General features: G+C 40.3%; 3 protein-coding genes across 3 annotated transcripts; 1 reads left to right on the forward strand and 2 right to left on the reverse strand.

Moving 5' to 3' along the window:
* Positions 1–946: 946 nt before the first annotated feature.
* LOC110961127 (uncharacterized) lies at positions 947–5,224 on the reverse strand. The gene is made up of 9 exons (XM_051954597.1): positions 5,145–5,224; positions 4,439–4,552; positions 2,676–4,352; positions 2,483–2,582; positions 2,247–2,395; positions 2,043–2,155; positions 1,866–1,955; positions 1,655–1,777; positions 947–1,565 (listed from the first exon to the last, which is right to left on the reverse strand). Exons 1-9 carry the CDS (start codon positions 5,197–5,199, stop codon positions 1,359–1,361), a joined length of 2,628 nt encoding a protein of 875 aa, XP_051810557.1. The 5' UTR covers positions 5,200–5,224; the 3' UTR covers positions 947–1,358.
* A 2,213-nt stretch (positions 5,225–7,437) lies between these two features.
* LOC110961126 (glutamine amidotransferase-like class 1 domain-containing protein 3, mitochondrial) lies at positions 7,438–9,206 on the forward strand. Its single transcript, XM_051954601.1, has 5 exons — positions 7,438–7,575; positions 8,005–8,117; positions 8,252–8,423; positions 8,529–8,730; positions 8,817–9,206. The coding sequence occupies exons 2-5, from the start codon at positions 8,010–8,012 to the stop codon at positions 9,007–9,009; spliced, it is 675 nt and encodes a 224-aa protein (XP_051810561.1). The 5' UTR covers positions 7,438–7,575; positions 8,005–8,009; the 3' UTR covers positions 9,010–9,206.
* Positions 9,207–11,341: 2,135 nt separating this feature from the next.
* LOC110961125 (cis-aconitate decarboxylase-like) lies at positions 11,342–14,604 on the reverse strand. Its single transcript, XM_051954600.1, has 5 exons — positions 14,337–14,604; positions 13,882–14,069; positions 13,325–13,417; positions 12,673–12,878; positions 11,342–12,272 (listed from the first exon to the last, which is right to left on the reverse strand). The coding sequence occupies exons 1-5, from the start codon at positions 14,434–14,436 to the stop codon at positions 11,345–11,347; spliced, it is 1,515 nt and encodes a 504-aa protein (XP_051810560.1). The 5' UTR covers positions 14,437–14,604; the 3' UTR covers positions 11,342–11,344.
* Positions 14,605–15,579: the final 975 nt, after the last annotated feature.

Below are 15,579 nucleotides of genomic sequence, written 5' to 3' on the forward strand. Positions count from 1 at the left end.
TTAACCGTCTGACCGTATTGTCCTGTGCAATAATTTTTAGTTTATAAATCAACAAATTACATTTTTACAGTCCGTGGTTATCCACTCAGCAGTCTCATGACATTGTCTCGCATCTTGCACACATTGTCGAAGTGATAAAATGCAAAACAGTTTGAAATGAAAATAATGAGTGGAAGAATTTAATAGATAATATGGTGTCCAGATTGAAAAATGATGGGCATTTTGTGGTCTTTAATCTCCCTCCTGACACAGCTTGTATCAGCGAGTGGACACTTCTTACAGTTAATGAATAGTTTTGTCATATTTTAGTGATGGGTCAGTTTTTCATCAAATAATGGGACATTTCATCATCATGTTAATCACTGATATATTTTAAAAATTCTGCACCAAAGGGTTGCTACCTTTTGTAGTTTTATGAAATGAAATACTGGATATGATTTGAAGGTTTCTCCGTTAATGAACCCACATAATGTCTTCATTTGCTGTGGTGAATTAGATTTCCAGTCATTCTGAAGCTTTCACCAGGAAATATAGTATATGCTGTCACCAAATTGTATGAGTTATTGGTGATGATAACAGTGTGTAATTTGTCCCCCACAGGTGAAAGAAAATGTACATGGACAGTGAGGGCATCACACATGCATGAGAGGAGTTTAAGTAAAGGAACATAAGTGTCAGGTTTATGTGGTTGGACTTTGGCATGTTGGAGCTTAAAAATATGTATGAAAAAAGTTTCTATTTGTGTGACCCTAAATGCACCAGCATACCTTTATTTCTATTAGTGATTGTACATTATCTGCCAAACCTTTATAATCAACATTATTTTCATTCAACATCTTTATACCTTTGCTTTTCCTTTTTGCTTCAGATAAAGTTCTTAAATATTTGCTCCCTTCATGTATTTCTACAGTGCAGTCAGGGAACTTTCATTCTACAGACAGAACTGTAAATTCCTATTGATACAGGTTTATTGAACCACTATTGTATAAATAACAGCAGTTGCATTTAGAAATAATTGCATTTTCAAATTTGATCGTGAAAAGTATTTACAGTACATTTATGGGTTTAAAATACAACAACTTTCCTACAAAAAAATACAAAAAATACATTCAGTACATAACAGAAAATAAAGCTGTTTAGTTAATCATATTTCAAGTTACTGAGTGCTTAAGAGTCACTTTGAATACAGGAAGAAATATGCATCATAGTTACTGAACTGTTTGTCAATTTGACCATGATGGTGCATGAGGCCTCTTCAAAAACCAACGTGGCCCATGAAAATGTTCAAGTAATTCATTGAATAAAAGTTATTCATGTTCATCAGATTTTGTTAAAATTGGAAGTATTTTTCACAACTGCTACAGGGCAGTTCTGAGGGCTGGACTTTGTTCAGGTGAAACACTGAACGGTGTGGAGTTTCCAGTCCCTCTTCCTGACTCTGCTGTGTCGTCCTCTCCTGAACTCTGCTCCGTTTGAGTACCTGGGAGATGCAGATCACTTTCAAAAGCAGGATTCGTCCGTCCCTGTCTGTGCCGCCTCTGAACCTCCTCAAAGATCTCAAGAACCTTGAAAGGACAAAAACAAAAGCAGGTATTAAGAAATGAGACAAGTGTTTGTGAATGATGAACAGAGCAAGTGAGGATATTTATGTTACCTTGGATTTAGGAATGAGACCCACTCTGAAGAAACCAATCTGTCCAGTCTCAATCTTGGTGCAGTCGACCACAGTAGATGCAATGTTCTCTGGAGATGGTCCATCACACAACACTCCATCCACCTTAACAATAAAATGTTCATACAGTTCACTGACAAAACAGAAACACAGGTTCCTATTGCTTTTACCTACTCTAAGTTATTGTCTTTACCTTGTCTCCCAGTTTGGCAAAAACTTGGTTATGGTGAGTTGTGTCTGCTTCTCCTGTAGGGTTGGCTGAGGTTACTGCAATAGGCCCCACCTGCACAAATAAAAACTAGTTTATGAAGCGAAGGGTGTTCTGGCAAAATTGTCATTTATTTTAAGACATGCAGTGATCTGTTTGTACCAGATTAATGAGATGTGTTGCCACAGAACAGTCTGGGTTTCTGATAGCGATGCTTTGTGGAGTCCCGATGTGTTTGGCAGCATCTCCCAAACCAAACGTGTCCATCCAGGGACCTGCATGAGATCAGATGATGCTCATAAAATCTCACCATGCTATGCATAAAGCACACACACAGTATGCAAACACCCACAAACACAGACCTACCTCTGGGTATAACCATGCTAATAGAGGACGGCCACGCAGCCTCCATGAAGTCCAGCAGCAGAGGGCTCAGCAGGTGTCGAACCGACTCCAGCTGCTTGATGGAGGAGATCCACAGGGACATGGGTCGGTCCTGCGCCTGCTTCTTCACTCTGAAATGAAGGAGAGATCAGAGGACAATGAGAAAGAACCATGAAAAAAATGTAGAGAGGGACACATTTAGAAACATCTGAGCTTACTTGTAAGCTTTGACAACTGCGTCTGGCCTGTTGCAGGCCGCCACCAGCACATAGACGGTGTCAGTCGGCATTCCACATATGCCACCGTTTTTCATGATTTCTACAGAGGGGAAGAGAAGACAACAAATGTCACATCAAGAACATAAACAGAAGTTTATTTCACAAATCAGCATCATTGTCTTTCATATCTCACCTGCAATCTGCTGCACAGATGTGGCCTTGCGGGCGGGTACATGTGGGCAGATATCTGCCCCTCCTCCTACCCCACTCAGCTTCACAAGAGCTCTTCCTAAAGGGATCTGGGGGGACTGGAAGGTGCTGTTGAAAATGTTTGCCAGGAAACAATAAAAACTGACCAGGCCAAAGATGATGGTGACTCCAATGTCGTAGCCAAAAGGCAGCGCACCTACTGCATCCAGCAGGAAGCTGATGAGGATGAGCTGGAAGGTGAGAGCGTAGATAAACCAGGCCACATTTACAAACAGTGCTGCTGCTGTCACCAGAAAGTTAAACAGCATGAAGCTAATGATCCCAGCAGCCAAATTAAAGCCTCTGGTGTCACCGTACAGGCCGCCATATCGAGTCAACCCCCACACTGTCCACATCATCCCGTACAGAATAAAAACTGTGCTCTCAAAGCTTTTACCCCGAGCGAAAGCTACTGAACCACACAGCAGCTGCAGAGCCCCACCAGCCATCACCACCCAGGGCAGAACCAGCACAGAGAGAGGATTTCTGTCACCAACTGTGGCTGTGATGGCGAAAGCAGCCAGAACACTGCAGGCGTGGCCCAACACCTCTGCATCTGCATATTTAGAGTAGCCCAGGTGAGGGCTGTGCAGCTCTTTATCCTGCGCTCTGAGAGTAACACTCTGCATCCTGGCTGCTAAAGCCTTGAAATAGCCCTGCCCCGTGGGAATGGTGGTGCTGGACACCATGTTGAATGTGGTAACTAAAAGCATGCCGGCAGAAACTACAAATATCGCTGCTTGTACACCTTGAGTGCCTCCTTGGAAGAAGCCTTGAGGCTGGGCTGCTATGGCAACACAATAGGCTACAAAGAATAACTGGTAGAGTCCCTCCAACAAGCTCTTCTGACAGCTGAACAGAGCCAGGATGGAGAAAAGCACTGAGAAGACAGCAGGGAAGGGAACAGGGGAGAAAGGCTGAATGGAGTAAAATGATAACAGAGCGCTGTAACCTTCTGCAAATTTCAGTATTGCTGTGAAACCACAGAAAGTGGCAGCGAGCGTGTCCATAGCTCGGTAAAAGAGGACGCACATGCCAAACTGGAAGACTCCAGCCGTCCACAGCCAGGGGACGTGACCGACGGAGAGCCGAGGGACCACACCCAACAGGGGGCAGGCTAATACAGAGGCAGATAACAAGTTCATCACCAAAGCTACTGACACCGCATCACTACAGCCCTCGTTCTGCTGTGTTTTCAGCTCAGCTTTTATCTTCAGGCCTGTTCCTGGAGGCTCCACCTTACCATGAGTGATGGTGGACAGAAGACGTCCAAAACCAAAGTAAACACACATCAGACAAACAAACAGGTAGTTAGCAGCTGTGGCAGTTTGACCGAAACCTGCAGCTGACAGACCAGCGATCTGATGTGCACAGGCTAAAGAAATGCCGACTGATATGAGAAACAGAGCAGCTTTCTTTACTAAGAGTGAAACGCTGCCTATGATGAACAGAGCTAAAGTGAACGCTGCCAGGCCAGGAACCAGAGAGGATCTCAGCTCTGCAGGCTGCAGCACCTTCTGTCCCACCAGGATGTAGACCAGACCTGAGCCACACCACAGAGCAGAGACAGTCAGACACAGAGAGGAAAACAGCCGAGCGTGGGACTGACTGTGACGGACACCTGGGAGAGAAACAAGGCAGCGTCAGGAGACTGAGAACAGGGAGAAAATTAACATCTAAAAATGCAATGACAAAGTTAATACGCACCTGCATAAGCTACAATGGCTGCGATGATGAGGAGCAGAATGCCCAGTGCAGTAAGGGGGATGAAGTCTTGCTCAGAAGAGCTGGCATAGTTGTTCACCAAAAGCAGGAGGGAACCTACAAGTCCAAACCAATCAATCAAATATCAAGAGAAGACATTATCCTGTTATAATTACATCACATTACCTTGTGTAGCTTATTATGCATGCAATTCAAATATGTGTAGTAGGGTGCTTGACTTGCCTATTAAGCTGATGTTAGCAGTGGACTACTTATTTTTCCTTTTCTTCTTCTTCTTTTATATTTTTTTTCTTGTTTTAGTTCTCTGAAAACTTATTTTTAAACTTCAAACTAACACATCACTACCTTCTTCTTCTTGTGTATTCATTTTTAACTATATATCGTTTTCAATTAGTACTAAAGTCCGAGTTGTTGTCTAAAATCAGAGGTACGTGATTTTGTGTGTGCTTTTTATGCTAATTTTTAAACTTTACAGTAAAATGTGCCATTATCTTTGAGTATAGCATACATTATTAAATTCTTCATGATAAGTAATGAGAAAATAACAGAAAGTTTAGCTATTATTGATCGGTAAAAACAAATAAAACAACGATGGGGAAAATATAAGCAAAAAGCCTGTCAAAAACAGAAAGAAGAGGACAAAAAAGACAAATAAATAAACAAACAAATATCTAAAATGAACACTTACCAGCGGAGATGCCCAGGATACCAACGGACACACGCAGTGACTGAAGCTGAGCCATGACGAGTGTTTCTGTGACGACGTGAGGCTGGGTTTTATACGGCTGCGTCTGACGTCATCACGCACACGGGAGACACTTAAGTGGAGACAAGCTGCAGCTTACCGGGAAATAACATAAACTAAGGAAGAGCCGTAACAGAAGGAGGAAACAGGCTTTTGCTGTGATCATTCGGGACATATCTCGAGTCTGTAATCTGAAGTTAGTTGTTCAGGAACTGTGGGATCATATCACACGATGTGCAAATAAACAGTGTCAGTTTATGATGTATAGCAAGGTGAACCTCTTCGATCAGTGTTTATGCGGAAGTTTGTCCAAAAAGTGTTATACAGCTAATTCGAGGAGTGACAAAAGCAAAATATAGTCATTTAACACTGCAAATGACAAATATTATATCTCGTTATGATTCTGCCCAATTTCAAATAAATAGTCAAATAGATTGAATAATCCGTGTGGTTCGCTCATTCGTTTTTTCGTTTCGAAATAAAATCAGAAAATACAAATAATCGGTTTGGTTTTTTTTTGTTTTAAAAATAGAATTCAAAAAACTAAAAATATAGAAAGAAAAAACGCTGCGTTTTTACCAATTTTAAGGTTTGAACAAACATAAAAAGCCTTTTCCCATTTGACAGCTACTGGCAGAACCGGAAGTCAAAGTGAGAACTCGTGGCGACTTGACTTCATTTCTCTGTCTCAAACTCCGCACCACATGCTGTGAAAACAAGACGTTTGTCTTATTTAGATCGAATAGACGCATCACTCTGAGAGCTCATGATCTCAGTGTGAACAAAATTGCTTTAATGGTCCAAGTAAGTATTTTTAAGTATTAAAATGTCAAGAACTCTGACGGTAAAACGAAATGTCTCAAATGTTATTTCTGGATTCCATCGTTTCCTCTCATCGTTCATAAAAATATTTTTTATGTTTTTTATTTTGCCAGGACATTTCCTTTTACTGTCTGTAGGTGATATTTACATGGATATTGACTTTATTCAGCAGTGATGCCGATGTTTTTCGGTGAGCTCTTCTCTATCTAGAATCTTAATTTCACACAGATCCAGGTCTGGTCTTGTCAAATCCGCTGTGCAGCCCTAATATAATATAATATAATATAATATAATATAATATAATATAATATAATATAATATAATATAATATAATATAATATAAACTCTTTAATATAGAGTAATGTGAGCTCCATGATTTCTGCTAGATGTGTCCACGAGCCAGACCAGCTCTTAACAGTTCTTCCTCAGCCACTTCCGGTGTTGCAACAAACTAAAACAACAGCCGTATTTTGTATTTCGGGTTAACAAGCAAGAGAAAAATCCAACACCGTCGTTTTTCCATTAGTTAAATAATACGTTTCTACATTTAGGTTTTAAAAACTGAAGAAGAAAAAAACAACGTGGAAAAACGAATGAACGAACCATACACGGATTCACTTCAATTTTAATTTTTGTATTTTAAAACGAAAATCAGATAACCACTCATTTTTTGTTTATCAACACTCGTTTCAAAACGGAAAATCCCATTGCCAAAATATGCACTGACCGTTAGGGTTGAGGTCCTTGGGTTAACTGCTCTCCAGTAGAAAGATGACACATAAATTTGGTGTCACCACATCACTCTTGAATGTTGATGTCACGACCATAGAGAATAATTCATCAAGTGTGAGGGTAAATGAGAGTTTTAAATGTTAAGACTTAAAACCCTACAAAAATCTTTAAAATACAGTTGCACAGACTATAGTATTTATTAAGACTAAGACACTTCAGTGTTATTAATTATGGAGAGAAACTGGATTAATTTAGAACTGAAGTTATAACTTTATAGAGAACACACATAAAACCCCAGCAAATACAAATGGCAATGAAGCCATTTCTTTTTATTTATTTATTTATGTTTTTTGTGTGTACTATATTGTGTTTGATATGTTTAATGTATGCATTTAGCTCTTGTTTCAGTTTTTGTTATTTTAAATGAAGATAAGACAGACTTTTCTGCTTTGTCTTACACACCTGTATTTTTTGATTGGCTTAATGTACCTTTAATATTATATAGAAATACATGTCACTGAAAAGTGTCTCTGTAGTGTCATTAGTCCACTATCTAATTGTAATTGCATTCGTTTTTTATGTGGCCTTGAACCAGTTATTGAGAGGGGTGACTCAGCATTTTCTCTCCTCAGGTAACTCTGAAATGTGTTCCTGGTTACACTGAATGTGGATGATGTCATGGACAGCAGTGTGAGGGAGGAGACAGGAGAGGCAGGCAGGACTATAAAGAGTCTCTGCTTCACAGTTCACACATCACACCTCGACCGAAGAGCTCTATTACACTCTGAAACCAGGCTGTCTACAACAAAACCTGCTCAAGGTGAGGAAATAAGACACCATGGATCCACTTTGCCTTTACTTCTGTTGTCTGATTTCATGCTTTTCTCCACTTATTGTAGCAAAAATAACACATGATGATTTTAGACATTTTCTCAATGAGGAAATGCAAACCAGCAACTGAAAAATGTCTCAAATTTTGCTAAATTATTATTTGATACAGCTTCATTCCTGCTGATTCTTCCACAGCAGACTGAAATCTCTTTCTGTAGCGTCTCTTTACTGGTGTCAACAGTGTTTCCTGGCAGCTGCAGCAGGACTCCTGGGACTCATGTCTCACCTCGCTCTGTAAATGTTTTATGTGAACATGCAACAAGCGGCTCGGGAGCAGTGACATACTTCCTGTCTGACAGGGAAACAAATATGATGTTGAATCTAGTTGAACATGTCTTCTTGTGTCTGTGTTTAATAGCAATCATGGTGAAGCGTGTTGCAGTTATTCTCTCAGGCTGTGGAGTCTATGACGGCACAGAGATCCATGAGGCCTCCGCTGTCCTCGTCCATCTGAGTCGTGCTGGAGCAAAAGTAAGAGCAAGAAACGAAGGAAAATCTATTTATGTGTGTATCTGGATCCAGTCCTTTAAAAAGATTCTACAATCCTTCTAGATTCAAAAGCTAATCATATACAGAAAGTTTAACATGTTTGATGTTGATTTCAGGTGCAGATGTTTGCTCCAAATGCAGATCAGATGCATGTTGTGAATCACTGTGAGGGGAAACCTACAGAGGAGAAGAGAAACGTCCTGCAGGAAAGTGCTCGAATCGCCAGAGGTGACGTCACTGATCTGGCCAAGCTGGATGTGTCAGCGTTTGACGCTGCCATCATCCCAGGTGAGACTGAGTTTGCCACAAATGAGCACCGCAGAGTGAAATAAATGACATTTCTTCACCTCCACTTCAGTGAGATTCTAAATGAGTCCTGTCGTGTTCATTCAGGGGGCTTCGGTGTGGCTAAGAACCTGAGTGACTGGGCAGTGAAGAACAAGGACTGCACCATCCAGCCACATGTGGAGAAGCTCATCAAGGATTTCCACAAAGCTGGGAAGCCGCTGGGCATGTGCTGCATCTCCCCCATCCTGGCTGCTAAAATCCTGCCCGGCTGTGAGCTCACCGTGGGGCAGGACAAAGAGTGTGAAAAGTGGGTGAAGAAGTTTTTTATAATCATCAGATATTTCTGGATGTTTAAAAAATTCAATCTCAGTTTAAGCTTCTTTCCATCTTCAGGTGGCCGTATGCTCAGACAGCAGGTGTTATGAAGGAGATGGGCTGCAAATACATGAACAAAGATGTGGAGGAAGCTCACGTCGACGTCAAGAACAAGCTGGTCACCACCTGTGCCTTCATGTGCAATGCCCCCATTCATAAAGTCTTTGATGGAGTTGGTGTCATGGTTAAGGAAACTCTGAAACTGGCTTAACAAGAGCTTTTTGATATAATAGATGTTTGTATTTGTATACTCTAAATTTAAAAAGTATGGTCTTCTCATCAAACGCTGTTTTTATACAATCTGTGTTTGTACACAGACATTTATATTTTTCTTTTCTCTGAGCATCAATCTACTGACATATTGTCACCATTTCTGGATTTTTAATAAAGCCACTCTACATACTACAATTTTGTGTTTAGTTTTTATTTACAAAAATATAGCTAGCCTATCAGTGGTAGTTGTCAGTACACCCCACGGTATACAGCTAATGGAAATTGGTAATAGTTCAGTCAGCAAACTTTTTTTCATTTTCTGAAATACAAACACACATGAAACGTGTCTCATGTTGCCTTTTGTTCACACAAGTGAAGTGTTTTAAAAGGACATTTTCCAAAATACTTTACTGGAAAACAACTCATACTTAAATAAAATGGGGCCGTCACTCCAGCTTATCTCATGAAAATGTAACAATTCCAGCACATAGAGAAAAATATCAAAGTGTTCCTGATGAGCAAAGCCAAACTTTTGACTCCGCTCACATATATTATTTCCCAGCTAACATTGGATATTTAAAGCATACATGATTAAAAAAAAGTCTTTAAAGACGTTTACCTAATCTACTGGCCTTAGCGGTTTGGCTCGTGTCTCAGTCCAATATAGTAAAATACTGCACAGATTTGAACAAATACTGAGTCCAACTGACCTTCAAACAGACAAATGATGGAGTAAAAACATGTTTTTTCAGTTTGAATTGTAAGAGAATTCAGGGGGAAAAAATGCAAGGTCATTGCAAGCAACAACTATTGAACATTGTAAAAGTAAATTAAAAAAGTAGTTGCAGAAAATCTCAATAACTGCCCTGTGGTATGAATTGTGGTATGATTTTCTTAATTTATGGTATATTCTTTGCCTTTCTACTTGACCTTTAATGTTGAACTTGTGTAGCTCAGATTCAGAATTGTAGCAGCACATTCATTGACTATTTTAAATATGAGAACACAGATGCCTTTCTGTTTTAATATTTTCCCCGTTTGCTGCTAGTTTGTGCTTGTTGATAGTACTGCAAATTTGTAGGTTCAGTCTTTGTTACAGGCTTTTCTTTGCTTGAAATGATCACTAAAGAAACTGTATCTCTGTGTTTATGTGATCGAGACCTCTGATTTTTAACACCTGTCCAAGTTAATATAAATGTCTGTGAGATGACTGAAGGGGTGAACTATGATGAAACTTTAGAAGTTGAAATAAAGGACAGTGCAGACAAACAGTATTTGATTGACGATTTTGCACACTAATGTAATATATACAGAGTCATGCAAGGTTTGACACATAATATACGAAAAGTAAAATAACAATGTTTCCAACAGTGATGCCAAAAATAGTTTTCATTAATTCATTAAATTCATACAAAATGCTGGATGCAGAATAATCTTAGCTCTCGATTTAATCTGGTCCAGATTGCTTCTTCATGTGACCCCAGACTGACCCAATGATGTTGATGAGACCCGGCTGTGCATTTGGGGTTATTGTCACACCACACAATAATATACATTAGTGTATGAGCGTGTCTTAAGTTATAATAATGATCAAACATATTAATGGTTTTCATTCATTTTAATTCCTTCATGCAAATAAGAAGACTTACATTCAAGAACTGTTGGTTTGTGCAAAAGGTTTATAAAGTAATTACATGTGTATCAGTTCACAGTGATAAATTTTCTGTAAATGGATATTATTAAGTATCGTTCCTACTCTCCTCAGAGGTGGCAGCCAAGCTAAGATGATAAGGTAAAAAACAAAAAAAAACAAAAAAAACAAAAAAACTTGAAGGAGGTGCGAAAGGCTTAAAAGAAAGACTGGAGGTGATAAACATCTCTGCAATGTACAAATTGTGATTTAGGGGTATTTACTGACTCTGGATATCCACAGCTTGCTGTCAGTGGCTACTTATCGCAATATCTTCTTGGATCATATCAGGATGGTGGTCTACAAGCTGAAACTCAGTAGAAGTTGGGTGATACAGCAGGACAGAGACTAACATCTGAAGTAAATCCATCGCAAAATATTTCAGACAGACACAATCTATCTTTTGGAGCACCAGTCAGAACCCAGTCCATAATATAGCTATGTATACACAGTACATACAACTTACTTTGACTTATTTTCCAGTCCTCTTTTGGGATATCATTATATGTGATTATTAATTTAAATTACTGTATCTCATCAAGCAAATATGTTGTATTGCCTGTAATTTGAGGATCATTTTCAAATTTTCTTATTATGTACAATGTATTTGTTTTTTGTGGCTGTTATGTGTGTGTGCAAATGTTCACTGCAGCTGTGACAGCAGGGCCCTGCAGTCCCCGAGTCTGTCCAGCTCCTCCACCACATCAATCAGCATCTCCACCTTCTCTGAGGGAAGCACCACCTCTGCGTTGTTCCTGAACTTCTTCCTCAGACTCTCGTTGGTCAGAGGGTTTCGCCAGTGGCCATAGAAGGTGTCGCAGCGTCCCTTCAGTATGTCTCCCCCGACAAGTGTGACCTGGACTTCACCATACATGCGGTTGAAATTGGCGGGGTTGTCATGGGGATGCTCCACTCGAACACGACTCAGCAGAGAGAGCAGGTCGGGGCGGCTAATGGCAGCAGGGGTGAAGGACTGCACGGTCACCTCGCCGTCCAGGAGAGCGCTGCAGGCGTTGAACTGGAAGGAGTGGCGTGCCTCGTGCTCAGACTCTGGGAAAGGCCTGTTGATGTATTTGGACTGGGGGACTCGGAGCAGGATGTCCTGCACTTGAGCTGTGGACATGGAGCCGGGACCGACTCCCACAAGAACCTTATGGATCGAGGCTGCAGCATCGGCCACCCAGTGCATCCCCAGATGGGCGGGGAAGCGCTTGAAGCCCATGTCCTGCTCCTCGAGCAGAAACATGTGGCCATCATCACTGGGTGACTCTAAAGGCTGTGGCACATAGTCTTCGTAAAAGGCGTTGAAGCCGGCCACCCCTGCAACAGCATCCAGGACCAGAGGACTCGCCTCGAGGCCTCGGGAGGCCAGCAGGGCAGCTTCCAGTCCCAAACGTGAAGCATTGCCGATGTGCAGAGGTTTAGACTGAGTGGCAGCATTAGCCATCGGAGCTCCAGCAAGAGAAGCAGCTATAGCTAAGGCATGACTGCTCCGGGAGGGATCCAGAGACAAGAGGCGAGCACAGGCGGCTGCACTGCCCATAGTCCCGACCACACTGGGAGGGTGAAACCTGGAGATCAGAAAAAAGACACAAACAGACTATGGTCAAGAGTAATTTTGTGACTTGGGTGCTAGAGCTGGCAGTTTTTAAAGTGTTTTTTCTTTAAGTATAACGTGTGACTCTGTGCAGCTTCCTCTCTTTCACAGTAAAAACACCTATAAAAACACTGTACATGACACTGCACTGGTACCCCCATAGATCGGTACAGAGACTGACATGATCACTTACAAATATCTTGGGAATGGTTGTCCTCCATGTAAAATAGACAGGAAATCTTTAATGAGGAACTGGTTGAGTACAGTAACAGTAAATGAAAAGCAAACAGCACCTAGAAATCTTGCTGCAATGCTGTGATTTGAATAAAGCTTGGACTATTAGACTATGTCTCATTTGAATCTGAGCCTCTCACCTCTTGGGAATGTTGTGGGCCTCATTAGAGAACCTCATTAGTCGACCCTGAATCTCAATGCCGACGTTGAATGCCAGCAAGAAGTCCAGACCACTGGGCTTATTGTTAGGTGGCATCATGTCACTGAGAGCCAGCACAGCAGGAAGGACGGCTCCTGAGGGATGAGTGGCAGGGTGCCACGTATCATCAAAGTCCATGGAGTGAGTCTGCAACAAGAGGACAACTTTATAGCAATCTAATAATGACAATAACAACTGTAAAAACATGATTTATGTAGCAGCTTTTAAAACTGAGTTTACAAAATAACATAAGCCAAGTATAAAAGAGACGACGAATTTAAAATACGGGGTGTCAGTATAAATAAATCCAAATATAAGAAAAAAAAGATCAACAAACAAGATAACATCACTGAAAAGCAGCTCTATAACATTTTTATAAGGTGACTTAAAAGAAACTGCTAATTCGGTGAGCTTTTTCTTCTCAGGTAGCTTTTTCCAAAGTCATGTTTAGATTTAAGCTTCAACTTTGGAACTGCTAGAATGGGTGCACCTAAGAATTAGAAGCTGTAAACTATTTCATATGGCAACAGCAGAACTAGAGACGCTTTAAAATGGACTACGGTGACACATCTGTTCCACTTATTCACACTTACCGCCACTCCGTTGACAAAAGCTGCCAGTGTTGGGGACAGTCTGGTGCCTGTGCGTCCGTACACAGAGCTGATGTCATCAGGAGCATACATGTGCTGGTGGGAAAAGACAAAGACAGGTAGCTGTTATATGATCAGTGTGGTACAAAATGTGAATTACAGATTCTGCACACATACACAGAGTCATTTTTTCCCTCGCTTGAGCAGACATGACATTAACTTGGATGAACACACCTTCTCATTCAATGCTTTTTATTGATTTGTATTATTTTCCACATTGTAGAGTAATTCTGAAAATTTACACCTTGTTGTTTACAACTTAATTCCATATGTATGCTTTTATAGTTTTGATGTCATCAGTGTTAATCTACAATATACAAAAAATTAAATAAAAACCATGTGTCCAAACTTGTGACTGGCAGTATAAGTAAACATGCACCCAGTCAAACTGAATTGAATTACTTAATCATTCTTAAAGCTAGATCAATATATTTGAGCTACGTGTCAGTCAAGAAATTTTAAGTGGAGAAATATCAGCTATTTCTTTCATTTTGTCTGACCTGGCAGTGCTGTAGGGCCAGTTCAAACACGTCTGTTGTGCTTCCAATCAGACCAACTCCGATGCTGTCCAACACCATCCTTTTACTGCGCTGGAGCACCACAGCAGACAAGTGCTGGGGCTTAATTTCACTGATGAACTTCCCAAAACTGGCTGTGACTGTGTCTTCAAGGGCTGGATGAGGCAAGACTGTGGAGAAAATGGAGACATGTGTAGAGAAATGAATGAGAAAAGAAGGAAAGAAGGCTTATAATACAAGCATAGTTTCAATTTATGGTAGCACAGCTTAAAGTAAAGTCATTGTGTGCTGTTTTGTTTTTGCACCTAATTGTAAAAGACAAGGGCATCACTCCTCACAGTCAGTGTGGAAAAAAGCTAATTCAGTACTATTTGCAAGACTATTAATGTTAAGATTAAGAATGACTAGTCACCTACAAGTACCAGAGGATAGTTTACCTTTCACTGCAGACTTATGCATTCCACTGACAGCCCACATCGCTCCAATAGTTTTCTGTGGAACACAAGGATAGAAAGTTGAACACAACACCATTATCATTAATTCAGTCTGATCATGTGATTTATAGGTATGTTTGTCAGACACAGATGAAGTTAATCTTATTGAACATTGGCATCACTGTACACACTGTTCACAGAGAGCTGTAACAGGTGTGGCACAGTATATGAAATCTCTTCAACTTTTCAAAAAGTTCTTGAAAATCCTTTTTCTTTCTTTCTCTTATTAATAGCAAAATATTGAATTATATCTTTGACCAAATGTAATAAAGTCAACTTTTGTTACAACATGACACAGATTGTCCGAGCAAAAAAACACACGTACAATTCATCATAGTCTAATAAAGGGGAACATGTAACTGTGATTCTAAAATTTTGAAAGATTTTAAAAAGGATTCAGAATCTTTACCTGTATCTTGGACATCATGGCTTCACTGTTGTGTTTTTGTCGCGTTGCTCTTTTTCTTCTTTCTATAAAATCTCTTCAGTGTTTCTCCCTTGTCTGTCCTGATGCAGTAGTTGTGCAGTGAAGAGTGATGCTGTTTGTGAACTGGGAGGATGCCTACCTTATATCGTTCAAGACCTGGCATTGGCTAACAATGCTCGCCTTCAAAGAATGAGGAAGTACTGATGAGGAATATCACGGAAAGAATTTTCATCATAATCATACCTGGTGTGATTAGCATCCTCCTCTTCATGGAAGCATGGCGGATGTTGGAGGAAGACAAGGGGCTGGACTATTTGGTTATTAAGGTGGGAGGCAGTTGCAGAATTACTTACAGTAAAGACTGTAGGTTAGGAAAGGATTTTAAAAATAAACTCCTCCTACAAACTGATAACTCTTATGCACGACAAACCTGGATCCCTGCTTCAGAGCAGTTCAACACTTCATCTTTGAAGCATCTTGACCAAGTAAGACTCTATTTCCACATCTCACTACTTTCTTGCACAATAACAACCGAATGCTTAATATATTATCATAGTTTTGTTTGCATACATATTTTCAAGCAAAAAGCCCAAAATGCTTTCAAAAGCAGTACATATCTTTAAGAAATTGGTGGATCAAGATTATTATGACTTAAAGTTGTTCATTTAAGCCGAGATAGCCATAAATACATAAAATATCAATATAAAATGTATAAACTGTATGATAGTAACTGCTGTGTTTGCTTTGAGTCGGATATTT

This window comes from Acanthochromis polyacanthus, chromosome 10 (assembly GCF_021347895.1).
Source record: "Acanthochromis polyacanthus isolate Apoly-LR-REF ecotype Palm Island chromosome 10, KAUST_Apoly_ChrSc, whole genome shotgun sequence".
NCBI classification, from domain to species: domain Eukaryota; kingdom Metazoa; phylum Chordata; class Actinopteri; family Pomacentridae; genus Acanthochromis; species Acanthochromis polyacanthus.